At 35.1% G+C, this 15095-nt stretch overlaps 1 protein-coding gene across 7 annotated transcripts in view; it reads right to left on the bottom strand.

The window, feature by feature from the left end:
• Positions 1 to 1428: 1428 nt before the first annotated feature.
• LOC113394783 (SET domain-containing protein SmydA-8) overlaps positions 1429 to 15095 on the bottom strand; it is a 31115-nt gene continuing 17448 nt past the window's right edge. For 4 of the 7 annotated variants that reach the window (XM_064217478.1, XM_026632204.2, XM_064217477.1 and 1 more), the window contains exons 3-11: positions 8259 to 8419; positions 6235 to 6372; positions 5334 to 5495; positions 3885 to 4074; positions 3593 to 3793; positions 3276 to 3502; positions 2592 to 2851; positions 1986 to 2089; positions 1429 to 1634 (exon numbers count right to left, since the gene is read on the bottom strand). In XM_064217478.1, the coding sequence (XP_064073548.1) occupies positions 1494 to 1634; positions 1986 to 2089; positions 2592 to 2851; positions 3276 to 3502; positions 3593 to 3793; positions 3885 to 4074; positions 5334 to 5495; positions 6235 to 6372; positions 8259 to 8419 (1584 nt within the window). In that variant the 3' untranslated portion in view covers positions 1429 to 1493. The remainder of the gene's footprint in view (positions 1635 to 1985; positions 2090 to 2591; positions 2852 to 3275; positions 3503 to 3592; positions 3794 to 3884; positions 4075 to 5333; positions 5496 to 6234; positions 6373 to 8258; positions 8420 to 15095) is intronic. The other 3 variants (XM_064217476.1, XM_064217480.1, XM_064217481.1) reach the window with 1 other exon arrangement.

Genomic DNA, 15095 nt, shown 5'->3' with positions numbered 1-15095 from the left:
TGCGGTAAAAATAAACTGTTAGCGATCTGAAACACGAGGCGGCGTATACATACATAGGTATACCCATACATCGTGCATTTCAGATACCTAAAACATTACTGTAATGTTTGTACAGTTCAATATTAGATTAAAATTCATAATAAAATAAATACTAGATCTATCTCGAAAAAGAAACTACTATTTTTAAATATATTATTTGAAGCGTTGTCCGGATAGTTACCAATGTAGGTCGATAGTCGTTTAATGCACAAAAGTTACCAAGTTATCGTCAAGAGAAATGATAAGTCATTAAGTATATATATTTGTATAATAAAAAAGTTAAGTATTATTAGTATTGCTTCATTTTTTAGCTTCAATGACTAACTATAATTCCGGCTGCGTAGCATTGTAAAGTCGTAGTTTTGGACCGGACTCTCGGTCCCTTGGTTTATTATCGTCCCCACTATTGACAAAAACTCTAACACTTAATCTGAGGGTGAAATAGAGCTGGATTTAGAAAATATTTATCCGCTGAGAGCTCCATCCTGACACTCAAGCAGACTGTCGAGTGGTACTTGGAATGGATTCTATGGAACTACATCAAATTATACAGCTTTCCCGACATTTCTAAGGCTTGACCTTGTTCACTATGGGTTACCAGAAGACCAGCTACATGTATTAAAACTGTTTGCATCCTACAAAAAAGAGCCTGAGATTCCCTTCGGGATGGTTTTAATGAAGTGGATAACAATATGTTTATAATAAATATTATGGTATTTAAAATAATGTACCTATATCTTTTTAAAATAAACTGCGTAAAATAACACCTAGTTTCCGACTTCGCAAAGTCAATACATCCTTCCTGCGGCACGGTATTCCTTTCTATAATAAGATTCCGCAGTGATTTTTGAATTATATAAAAAAAAAACAAAGCTCATGTCAAATAAACATTGATTAATATTACTCAATACAAGATTATATTAATGATAAAAAAGCGTGGACTTAGTTTTTTTTTTATTTCTAGGCACAATATATAATTTTAATTGTACTTTATTGACAACCGGTGGTATATTTTTGACTGTCTCGTTGGTCTAGTAGCTATGTGGCCGCAGATCCCGAGGCCCTGGGTTCAAACACTAGGTCAGGCCGATAAAAGTTATTGGGTTTTCCTATCGAAAAATTCTCAGTAACGTTAAGCAGCTTAAGACACAAGGGTCATAATTTTTAAATTCCAAGGCGGGTGCCGAATTGGCGATGTAAAGTATAGTCAAAAGTGCTTACGGCACCAACGTCTATGGGTGGTTGTGACCACTTAACATTACGTGGCCAATTTGCCAGTCTGGATAGATATTTTACAAATATATCGCATAACTAAGGAATCCTTGGATTATATACTGCATTGTATAAATTTTAACACGATTATAAATTGAGCACGAATAAAAAACAAAATAGTGTTAAAAATATCTTTATTATAATCACAATAAATAAATAAGATTCATTTATTAGAGTGGTATTCATGATATCTTCCCGATGATGTGTTCCCAGGTCTTGATCTTGCTGAGCGCATGTCTGGCCGCGCCCGCCATGAGCCCCTCAGGCGAGTGGCGCGGCTCGAAGCCCAAGATCAGAGCAGACTCCGATAGATAGCTCACGATCTGCAGCATTTGTGGTTTGAGTTTATTTAGAAAAGCAGATGAGCAAATGGGACACCAGATGGTTGATCACCTTTTTCCATAGACTATGCATTGTAAGTAGTAAACTGATATATCCCAGAGAATTGGTGAGTAGCTCGTAATTGTAAAATATGGGGCATCTGGTGGGTCAAATGATAAGTGGATCTGGTCCCTATGAAGACTGGCCCAAGTGAAACTGATGAAGCTTGGTGTAGATAATAATTAAATTTGACATCGACTCCTGAATTTAAGCATACCTAGTGGCATTAGCCGACTTCTGAACGTTGGAAACATTGGAAATTTTATTTTATTAGTATATTGATGTATAGTTACCTCTTTTAATCGATTTCGTAAGTTTTCTTTTGTGATGGCTTTTCTTTCAAAATCTCTCGTGGTCAGGACCATGAGTGGAGCGTGCAGTTCGTACAAAGTAATTCCTATAAAATAAAATAAAACTAAGTTAAATTAAACAAAAAAATAATATACAGCCGGGCTGCCACTCACGCTAAATTGACAAAAGGCCACGATATCATTTGAATAGTTTTCCTTAGAAAATCATTTAATATTGCTATCCTTTGCATAGCATTGATTTTACTAGAGATTCAAACTGAGTTCTATTTGTCGTCTAGGATGATAAAACCAGAGTTCAATTCTACGACCGAATTGTCACATCATCGCAATCAAATCGAAACTTAGTCGTTGCCAATTTTACTAACTTAGTTTAGCTGTTTTCCAATTATACTAACACAACGATCTGGTTGCGATTCGGTCGAAGTCGGATTGGAGTAGAACTGGAAAAGTATTGTAACAGTTATAAATTAGTAGAATGAGAAAATCAATCAAATCAAAAAACATTATATCTGTAGAATTCTTTGTTTACCCGCCGAACTTCAAGCAGCTCTTATGTTTTACAAGATAATTATGATTATGAACCCTCACCTCGTAATCTCGAGTAACCCGGCTCAATGACGTCGAAGACCTTCATCAAGTCCCTGCATATTTCGACCTTCCGGTTCAGTTGTTCCTCGGACATCTCGTGTATCATGAAGTCCGACACCTTTCCGTAGAGCTGACTCAGCGAGTGTTTCGCCGAGAGGAAGAGATAGTGACTGTCGTGTAGCACGTTGCGATACTTCGTAAGGAAGCTCTCGAAGCCTGCTACGTCATTGGCATCGATCTGCTCATACTCGTCCGTTAATCTGAAACATTATTTTAAATTATCTTATTAAGAAATATGGCTTTTTTTAAATTAAATATAGGCGGCTACTCGATGGTTAGTGCTGAATACCGTACACATCGGCACTACAAAAAATATTGTTCATTCCATTTACAGGCTAGTGACGTTAACTTTGGGAACTTAGATGTTACGTTTATTTTGCACGATCGCTGCCGGAGTACTGGATATGTGTGCGGTGTTCAGAGGCGTTACCACAAAATCAAATAATTTAACTAATTATATTAAATAATTTATGCTCAAATAACATACTTTAAAAAATTCTTCTGCGCAAACAGAAAAAGGGTTTAATTTTCCCTTATTTTTATACGCAATCGGACGTCGAATAGTATATATAAAATCCTGTAGTTTTACTCGAACACAGCGTCATTGTGATGAAGGGCGCTCACCGCTGCAGCAGCAGCAGCACGGCGGCCGCCGCCATCTCGTAGGGGCAGCGGGCGCAGCGCCAGGGCGCGGGCGCGCGCAGCGGGTCGGCGGGCAGCACGCGCGCGCCGCAGCGCGGGCAGCGGAACGCGCTCGCCGCCGTGCCCAGCTCCGTGGGGTCCGCGCAGCGCAGGCACGAGCACTCGAAGAACTTGCTCAGGCGCAGGTGCTCGCGCCGCTTCAGCGTGCCCTGGGAGCGAGTAGCGAGTCGATGATGGTCACTGTTTTGATTTTAGACGCGCAGAATAAAATATTGTATGGCGTGTTTCGCTGACGGCACCTGCAGCGTATAGGCGTAGCACAGTGATATGATATCCCCCGCCCTGTGCGGTATGGAGGCTCGCACGGTGAGCGGTCTGGCGGGCCGGCCCTCGGCGTCGGTGTGCGTGGTGGAGGGCGTGCAGTCGTGCGCGAGCAGGTAGGCCTCGTCGTACAGCGCGCGGGCATTGGCGCCACTGACGCCCACTTCGAACGCGTTTACCTAGAAAATTAATCGAAATATGTTTATATGAAACTATTCCACGAGACACTATATTTTCTCTTGAGCCAAATTTTCGCAATCAGAAACTGACCTCTAATATACCACAAACGGTATGTATCTCCTCTTCGTCGTATTCCAAATCCCATTTCTTAAGTCGCTGCACAACGTTCCTGTCGTTCATTGGCCAGATGTCGCCCCTTGCGCGACGAATGTCGTTGTGAGCCTCCATCGCTGAAAGAGCAGCCCATTTATCGGGATCTTCCTTTTTTAAAAGTAAACACCTGGAAAGTGAGATATAATTTAAACCAAAACAAAATAAAAATTCCATCAAATACAAAACGAACATATTATACAGATATCTTCAAATCAAATCTCATCACTATGCGAGTTAGGGTTTCCGAGAGCATTAATGTAACTAAATTACACTGCACAATAGTTAAATCATATTCAATTGGTACCTTATACTATCGAAAAAGAATCTTATATTATAAACGACGGAAGCAATACGTCTTCAATTTCCTATGATTTTGTGTATTTCAAAATAAATCTTAAGGTGTTTATACATAAAATACATTATTTGGAAGTAGCGTAAATTTATTACTGTACACTTATATACAATTTAACGTCTTAAACAATATCCGCGATAATGTAATGCTTCGTGTTAGTTAAACTTTATCTTTTTTTTAACTTTATTCTGCATGAAAAATATTTCATATTTACCATAAAAATATAAATACGGAAACAAACAGTAAACTCGCAATATACAATAGTAAACTTGGAGTATGAACAATTCCGTTTTATTATAAATGAATATTTTACTCATACTTAGTCTAGTGGTCCGTCCTTACTTCCTATGGGTAAAATTCATTTAAAGTTAAATTTAGTGGGAGGCCACTCTTTGAAGTGAAAATCTTAAAATCGTTTCTTAGTGAGTGTGTGTGAGTCTCTGCCTCTGTCTCTGCCTCGCGTGTGTGCTAAATTTCAAGTCAATCTGACCCATAGTTTCAGAGATTTAGTGATGAGTCAGTTAATGGCATTTATATAATTATATGTAGGGATATATCATAGATTGAAAGACCTGAAATGACCCAACGAAAGAACATATATATCTCTATTAAAGGTTCCGAATTTAAATTAGGTCGTTCTGTGCTTTAATCTGCTTCTTTTTTGCTTGATTTCTTCTTAAAGTCTTGTATATAAAAAAAAATTATGGCATATGGGCCACCTGATGGTAAGTGGTCACCACCGCCCATACACAAAGGCGCTGTAAGAAATATTAACCATTCCTTACATCACCTATGCGCCACCAACCTTGGAAACTAAGATGTTATGTCCCTTATGCCTGTGATTGATTACACTGGCTCACTCACCCATCTAACCGGAACACAACAATACTGAGTACTGTTATTTGGCGGTAGAATATCTGATGAATGGGTGGTACCTACCCAGACGGGCTTACACAAAGCCCGACCACCAAGTATTATCACCTTTAACAAGATTCTAAAAGATAAATGAAAACTTGACATTACACATTAGTTACCTTAATGGTGCAAGAGCTTGATACGAATCCTTTAAGTCTTCAATGTTGCTGTAGTCTGGAGTGACCGATTTTAAAGTTTCACATTCGTACGTCGAATGGCCGGTGTACTTCCCAAGTCCTTGACACGAGCTGCTGCAGAGTGGCCACTTGCAACCGACGCATCTGTATAGGGAAATGCATTTGATATTATTGAAATGTTTGAGAATAATACTTATATAATAAAATGTTTACGTTTGTCAAGAATTCAACATAAATAATTGATAAAACGATATTGATAACCGCCTTAAAATTTGTAATTCGTAATACGTATCTCATAAAGAAACGCGAATACTAACTGTAAAACTGCGATTCCATAGCAAAATACCTGTTTGCTTCTGCTTCAATTTTTATATACTGAATGTCTTAAATACAATAATATTTTTTATTCTAATTTAAAAATGGCTAAAAAATTTTGAGAGTAAAAACTAAAAAATAATATTCACAATTTATTTTTGTAAAATAGATACTTCAAACTAAGTCGTGTATTTCGAGCGATTTGACACTTAATTCGCTGTTTAGCGAGCAACTAAATACATCGTATAGTTTCAAGGTAAACCTGAGCGCGCGCATCATAAAAAAATACTCTCATCATTTTTTCATAACGAGACCAAAGAAGTATAACTTCAAAAACATAATAACTATAATTGTGATACTAGTGTAAACTGCTTCAACTTTAGTGCAGCATTTTAAATATACAAATACATTTACGACAAAAAAGTATGATTGTTTGCCGTATGTTTTACCGCGTTAATTTTAATACAGTATTAAGAATAATCATTTTTTGATGTTGAGAGATATACGATTTCGTCTAGTTTTTGTCATAAGTGCTTTATTCGATGGCTGTACTTTGCATTTATCTTACTTCGTTAAGCTAGTTTCATCTAATTCCCTGTAGCAGCCGAGGCAAATGAGCCCGCAGCCGGAACACGGCCCTACGACGACCGCTGGCGCTTCTATTATCACCTCGCCAGCCTTGATATCGCGAGTAGCAACCAGGTATCTGAAAATAAAAGACCTAACATTAGAAATATGTGAATATTTAGAGGGATATGTCTTTGTTAAAGACACACAAACAATGAAAGAACCACGATTCTTTTATCTATTACTAACGGTTATTTTTTCAGTAGAATTATTATTAATATTATAAATGTAATTATTATTATATTATAGAAATACATATTTAATACATAATACAAACATAAATTAAAATTTAAAACTTAACGTTTTAAACTCTAAGGTACGATTTTATAAAAAAAAAACGGGGAATACAGCAAAAATACACTTAAACTAAAAACTTTAAAATAAAATTTAAATATTTTCGATACTTGACCAGTTATTTTTGGAGTCGATGATCATATCTAAAAAGATTTGCCTTGCCTTGCTTTGGTTAACAACGACTTCAAAAATAGCTGATTAGGAATTACAAATCTAGAAACGCGGTAGCGTGTCAGCCAAGTTCAAGTAACAGAACTGGCGAGCAGCACCGTGTGTAATATTACACGAACCATTTGGAGCCACTTTTGACTCTCTCATAATTCAAAAACTATTTGACATAAACATTTCAAATTTGGCTCATATATTGAGACTCACGAGATACATATGTGTTCCAAATTTCATAAGCTCATCTCAAACGGTTATTTAGATATTAACGTCTAAAAATCGTCATTTTTATCACTGACTGACCTATAGATCAAAACTATAATCTACTTCCATCTAGTAAGTTCAAATTTGGCACGCAGGTAGATAATTAGGCCAATACAAAGGAAAAAATCTGAAACTGGTAATTTTTTATCATTTTATTATAATTTTTCATTTTATTGAGTCTATTAGGAACACTTATATACTTAGTTCCTGTAATAACTGTAGAACCAGCAATCAAAACTTATGACAGCCGGTATTAATGTGGATTTTAAGGTCTTCACGTGAATATATAACGAGTTGAATACCACCGTTAATTTTTTTAAATCCAAACATTTCCGTTTAGGTACTTATGAGTATAGTCGACTTTCGTATTTATTACGTTATTAACTGGCATTTAGCGCACATGAATGGTGCAAAATCATTATACTTTAAAAAATAATAATAAATTAGGATTAGCGGGATAGGAGCGTTGCGATAAAACCTTGACGCGGACGTGTCCGAGCGAGTGGCAAACGCGCGCATAAGAATTATTCCAATGCCTTCCGATGGAAGCTGCCTAGTCTATTCGATTGCATATTCTTTGTTTGAGTATACTAGTATACAACAGAAAAATAGGTTTCGTGAGACTGCAACTGCGTTAGGCAACAATATTTTATCCTAAGTTATAAGAAGAAATTATATTTTATGTAGTTATAAATAAATTTCAGGAAGGACCATTTAACTTGGCACCCATTTAGATCTCACTTCTTTTGTCGTTGGAGTCAACAACCCAAGTATATATCATATTGGACTTGGCTCTCATTTTTACATTTATGTTTTTGATGGGATATATATTTACCATACCGCCCGGATCCGGATTAAATAAGATTTTTATTTACTTCCCGATCGCAACGCTACCGATCAATCTAAACCATCCAGAGACCACTCAAATACAGACAGAAAATTTCCTCGAAATCGGTACAATCGTTTAGCAAAGTTCAGTTAAATGCACCTACTAAAGATTTATCTATATATCAATTTATATTATAGTTTTTATTTTCAGTGTACACATAAAGGCAAATTTATAGTTACAGTTTTAGTGCTTTAGACAATACAATCTTCTAAATAGTATACGTAGAAAAAAAAAGGTTGGCAGAATAATTTATAGTCGTCGACATATTATGCGCTTCGAAGCAACGTAATAGTTCCACGAGGGCCAGGGATATATTCCATCTCAAGAAATATTGCAAGTTTAAATCTACTCACCTTCCCATAACATCTGAATGCTTGATCTCATAACACAAGTCCTGCTTAGGCTTGTCTTGTTCAATTTGAGGTTCTTTGGCATCTCCGTTTTGCTTCGTCGCAACATCTGCTTCGATAATGTTTTCTTTGTTTCTTCCATCGTTGCGATTCCGACGTTTCTGCTATAAAATAAAATATTCATTTAGTACATAGAAAAATAACGTTCATAAATAGCTTTTGGAATTATCAGTGTTACTTCTTACGCATATGATGCATCGTAACATTGGAGGTGAGTGAAAAAATATCACGATTTCTTTTAAATGTACGAATAATGTTATATTTTTTTTATGAATGGTTTCCACGTCTGCGAACCGTGAACTGTGACGTATAAGTGTTATGAATGAGTATTTGGTAGGCGATCTCTAGGTGTATTTCTGTTTGCCACTTGACTCTCCCGTGCCAATGGCTCCATGTAAAAATCTGTTTCGTAACCCTGCCAATGATTTATACGACCGTGAAATGTAAACTAAACCCTTGTGTACAGGGATTAAAAAGAATCTGCGACAGGATTTTATTTTCGGAATAAACAATGAGCAATACATGCATCTCAATTATATAGACACCAGGAAACATTATAATTACGTAAAGTTTTTAATTTTTAAGCAAATGTAGGTATTTTTTTATTTTGGGAGATCGTTAAACTCTGACATTCTGTTAATCACTCCTTTTTTATTATTAACAGAGAGGTTTCGTTAAATTATTGTAAGAGAGCAATAAATAAAGCAAAAAAATACAAATTAGATTATATTTATTCAGTTTATTTTGTTAAAATATGTATGAGGTATAATCGTGAGTGAATCTATTCCAACCATAACAGGAAAAATCCAAATAAACAATATTTGACAGCAAATTGACGCGATATCATTGGTTGAGAGCTTGGTTAATCTATGGATTTAGGAAACCATTTTTTCCTTTTTCCGTTTTGAACGTCGACGAAACTGTTATCAAAATTTTGGAAGGAAAATTAAAGTGGCAATAAGTAGTTAAGTGTAACAGTGTTGTATTATAAATAAAGATATATTAATCATAAACTCTTAGTAGCGCACAATATAGCTGAGTTATTAGCAAATTGCATGATATACTTAAATCTAAAGTTTGTTTATCTTTTTTCCTACTTCCATTGGAATAAGCTGTTACTCAAAGTCACTTACAATATTTACAAGAATATATTCTGCGGCTTATATCTTATATAAACAAAAAAGATCAAATAAGGTACATTATTTTTTTATTTATTATATTTACAAATATTTTTTTATGAATACTTAATATTATGTCTTCCTTTGATCGCAACTTTATTTTGGCACGCAAAGGTTTTATTAATACTTGAGAAATATTAATAACTTTACAGTTTAAAACTACTTAAACTATATATCAACATATTATATCATGTTGCTTTTTTTTTAAATCGTTTTTGGAGTATTTATTCTTACTTTATAATTTTACTTGCCAGTATGCTCATGAAAAGGTTTTAAAAGAAACTCGATGTAGCTCGTATGATTATTTTATTTGTTTAAGTACGTATTTATATTATACAAGCAAAACTGTCAGCAGACGTTGCCTGTCATTCTAAAGCCTTCTCCAAACCATGCTGCATCTTCTAGTATAAGTCTTATTTACATAGGCTTAGTAAATTTTTCAGTTGGGAAAACAGAAGAAATAAATCTTATCCATGTTTATAAATACGGATTATAAAATAATTTATTATATAATATTTAGGTCGCAATTATAAAATATATACCTATCTATAAAATTACTCCGTGTTAAGCTTGTAATACATTAAAAGCGCGTCTTTTTATCGTTCATTTTAACATACTATGTAGAGTCTATTAAAATGCGCACATTAATAAAATCTTCTAAAGTGATCACTAATATGATATATTCCTACAGATATATGAATATATCATATTAGTAAAAAGTAATAAAATATTCTATACCTAAATCTCATTGTCTTCGACTTGATTTCGAATACCTATAATATTTCACAGTACAACAGAGGGCTATGTAGGGTTAGGTCTATGCCGGCGGACTCTGTAGAAAGGGGTTCAAGCTTGCTTCGTAACAAATTTCATCTAATTCGATTCAGTGGTTTGGCAGTGAAAGAACAACAGTCAGATAAATGCACAGAGTTACTTTCGCATTACATAGACATAGAGGGTTTAAAACTCGCTGATGAAATTCTGTATTTAAAGTTTGATTGACTGCAACATAAAATTAGGCAGATGAAAATGAATTGTCCTGTAAATATTTAACTATCAAATTTCCACAGCTGTGTTGAACATCTATTGATAGCGCTACCATTTTTCTTGGCAATGATTTAACAGATGTTTTTAAATACGATGCGTGGCCATTGTTCACGTCGCGTCGTCAGCTCTTGGATTCAATTCAAAATGTTAATTTCATTAATTATTTATGATAACACGTATTATATTATTTTTAGTTTCGGTTTCATTTCTATTTTAAATTGAAAATTCATAAGATTCGAAACAAAATTTAAATTTAGCATTACGCAAACCGTGAAAATTGTTTTGTAATTTTATCGCAACATTGTAAGTATTGTCATTGCAAGATTTAGATTACAGGATATTCAATTTTTAACCTTTATTTGCGTCATTAAATTTATAAGTAAGATGTTATCTCACTTAGGCTTGATTAATGTGTCCTGTAAAAAAATATATGATGCACTTGCAACTCACTGCTATGAAATAAATACAGACTAATTTATATTTTGATTATTAAATAAGGTTGAATAAAAAGTTAAGTTGTCTATCTTGTTGTAATTTTTTGTCAATGTTTTCACAATACTCCTCTGTGAACAATGAACAAGCAGAGACTGTTGCGCCTGATCTCCAATCATTGAGCGACATCATTTTGAGACGTCGTATCGTTCGAAATTCACTTTTGTATTTACGTACTATATTTTTTAAATACCTCATATATATGTACATAATGTTTTTATTTAGATTCAACAATTCGGAAATAATCCTGCCGGCGATCAGATGATGTATGAATGAAAGCAACATTAACGATTACAAGTTAATAGGCAGAAGATGAGTTGAGTACCAGGTGACTACTAATCTAACTAAGCTACTCCGTCCTACAAAAACAGAGTGACAGTACATTAAAGAAAAATTCAATCTTCAGCTCGCGTTTTTTTAAAAAAAAAATGTCGTCCAGCGTCAAATTTTCCACTTGATGATACGTGCTCATCACTGCCCATATTGGCGCTGTCGGAAATGTTAACCATTCATAACATCTAGACACGCGGTAGCGTGTCAGCCAAGTTCAAGTAACAGAACTGGCGAGCAGCACCGTGTGTAATATTACACGAACCACTTGGAGCCACTTTTAACTCTCTCGTAACTCAAAAACTATTTGACATAAACTGTGTCAAATTTATTATAGCCTTCGCATATACGAATTATATTATAGCCTTCGCAAGTTCTAAGCCTCTTATAAACGAATTATAAACACAAATTAAGCACGCAAAAATTCAATGGTACTTGTCTGGATGTGAACTCGCAATATCTGGTTAAGATTCATGTTTTCTAGTGACTGGACCATCGCAGCTCTTAATGTACGTTAATACTAACTAAGCAATACTGAGCTGTCCTCCATTCTTCTTAGATGTTCTGAGTTATAAATTGTTATTATAAACACAAACTACAATTTGTGTTATTGAACATATAAGAACTAGCCAAGACAGATCTTAGGCAACAATATATTATCCTAAGTTATAAGAAGAAATTATATTTTATGTAGTTATAAATAAATTTCAGGAAGGACCATTGAACTTGGCACCCATTTAGATCTCACTTCTTTTGTCGTTGGAGTCAACAACCAAGGTATATATAATAATATTGGACTTGGCTCTCATTTTTACATTTATGTTTTTGATGGGATTGCTAATACGCCGACAACCTTGGAAACTATGATGTTGCGCTTGCATTTACACTAGCTTACTTAAACTGGCATTGTTGTATGGCGTCAGAATATATGAGTGGGTAGATAGCCTGCCCAGAGCTTGCACAAGACCCTACCACCAAGTAAATCATCGTTATCAAAGCCCTACCAACTGGCCATAGTCGCGTGTACCATGCTTGCTAGCTACTCACAAAAAAGAGCCTATTCGAATGAACCGATCAATCATGATTTAATCAATCTGCAGTCCAGGGCACAACAAACGAATATGCACAAGAAGATAATCTTCTATAGCCCAAGCTGTGCCAGAAATTTTGTGCCAAGATTTTGTATGGAGTTATCTTGGCATTGATTACTTAACACGTGACGAACTGTTGCAGCACGATTTGATGTTGCCTAATAGGCTTACTGAAACTAATCTAATGCAAATATCGTAATAATAATAATGTATTATTTATAAAACAATTTGGCGTTAATGGTTGATGCTGTTAATGTTTATATAGAAACATCAAAATCTAAAGTAAAACAGGTGATGACACAATATATATTTTCCTTGGTTTGTTCTTGTTGCTCGGGAACGTAAAAAAATTAACAAGCTCGTTTTTGTCACAGCGAGCATGTAGTTTTCCGTGACAAAGACAGGATTGTAGTATGCAGTGAGCGATTTAATTTTTCTGAGTAATATCGTAGAGGCAGTGGTGGCAAAAATTAATAAGATTTTTCTTTTATGGTATATGTAGGCGGACAGTCAAATGGGTCACCTGATATTAAGTGGTTATTACCCACACATAGACAATGGGTCTGTAAAAAAATTCACCATTCCTAACATCGCCAATGACCCTTGTGGCTGTAGTTACACTGGCTCACTTATCCTTCAAACCGGAAAACAACAATATTGTTGTTTGGCGATTGAATATCTGATTAGTGGGTAGTACCTACCCAGACCAGTTTGCACAAAGCCGTACCACCAATTAAAATAAAGACACATAAAAGTCACCAAACAAATAGTTTCGGAGCTCACCATTGTTCTTTCGACATAATTAAACACTGCGAAGTTTTTTCATAAACAACTTCTAAATCCTTGCACTAGTTTATAAGTGGGGCGAGTTAAATCAGTAAAACTAATATTTCTATCTCCTCCGTATCGCAATGAATTCGAAAGAACAACATCTTTCTGTCTATTGAGACTTGTATATTGCACAAGCATATTTCGAAACGAAACGAGTGCGTGAAATCATAGAAGTCAGTGGCACCGAGTTAAATTAACAGACAAATATATTGAAATTCTCAATATTGTTTGAAATTGGAACTAGAATACTTTCGATATGAGTATATGCATTGTACGGTTTATTCATATGATATTGTTTTTAGGTTATTCACTCACGAAGGCGTCAACCCGCTCACCCCATTTTTACATACATTAACAGCCTGTAAATTTCCCACTGCTGGGCTAAGGCCTCCTCTCCCTTCGAGGAGAAGTTATGGAGAATATTCCTGCTCCAATGCGGGTTGGTAGAATACACATGTGGCATAATTTCGTTGAAATTAGACACATGCAGGTTTCCTCACGATGTTTTCCTTCACCGCCGAGCACGAGATGAATTATAAACACAAATTAAGCACATGAAATTCAGTGGTGCTTGCCTGGGTTTGAACCCGAAATCATCGGTTAAGATGCACGCGTTCTAACCACTGGGCCATCTCAGCTCACCCCACATTAAATTATCGGCGTTTATTAGGATTGAGTGACGTTCGTATTTCGAACATGCATTAGTGTACATGAGACGATTATTACAATAGAAAAGGTAGCAAAAAAAAACAAATTAGTTTATAACCTTTCTTTTTAAGTTTTACGTGTCGTTTAACACGGAGAGGTACGCATTTATGATTGAATAAATCTATACCACCGTTTGGGCATAACTTTGGACTTTTATCTTAGTAGAATCTACTTTCTGAGCCGGTGGCTTAACATTTAAATTAATACTGTAACATGAGTCTACTTGAATAAAGAATATTTTGATTTTCATTATTATTGGTCATGATAGCGATCTATTTATAAGCACAATCTTTGAACTGGATATGTGTTCCTGTTCTAAATATAAAGCTCTATGACAAACTGACAGACACTGGGTGTAAGTTAATAGAATACGGAACCCAAATATCAACTTCTAAAGCATGGAAACCATATATCGTCTATTGTTCTGATTGTCGTACAAATTCGTATCCGTTCAAATTATTTACTTACCTTTTTCGTATTTTAAAATAACACGTTGTTTCATTTGCTTTTTATTGCCTTTTAATATACCACGCTGCGTGCAATAATTAACAAACATATAGAGATTTCTAGCGTAACATTTTTCATATACAGCCACACCTCTGTCTTGGATATATTTTAACCGATCAATCCCCTTCGTGTCTTCTCCATCCTACGTGACATTTGCAAAACAATCTGTATCTGGTTGCCACAACTAAAAGCCATGAAACTAAGAATGGATTGAAATTTTAAAGTTTATACCTGTTGAGTTAATATTTTATGAGATTTAATTACAAGGCATCCTTATATTCCGAAGAGTTTCCGTATAGAGTACTTCGAGCTATATTACCGTTCATCTAAATAATAAAAAATGCCTATCAAGTGGCAATTGAGGAAGTACATGTATGTTTTTATGGTCTTGCTGAGATTCTTATGGCATTAGTGACACGTTGTTTGGTTTTTCGAATGAACTACGCGGCTATAGGTAGCAGACACCAGATGTTTTACGGAGAACCCATTAATGTGTCATGAACTATAACGTAATTCACAAAACGAATAGTTCTCAATTAAGATAAATCCGAATGAAAATCAAGGCGTGGGAATAGTTGGATTTTATCAATAATCCT

Source organism: Vanessa tameamea, chromosome 17, assembly GCF_037043105.1.
Source record: "Vanessa tameamea isolate UH-Manoa-2023 chromosome 17, ilVanTame1 primary haplotype, whole genome shotgun sequence".
NCBI lineage: Eukaryota > Metazoa > Arthropoda > Insecta > Lepidoptera > Nymphalidae > Vanessa > Vanessa tameamea.
The sequence above is the reverse complement of the archived record's forward strand: the minus strand, read 5'-3'. Positions and strand labels throughout refer to the sequence as shown.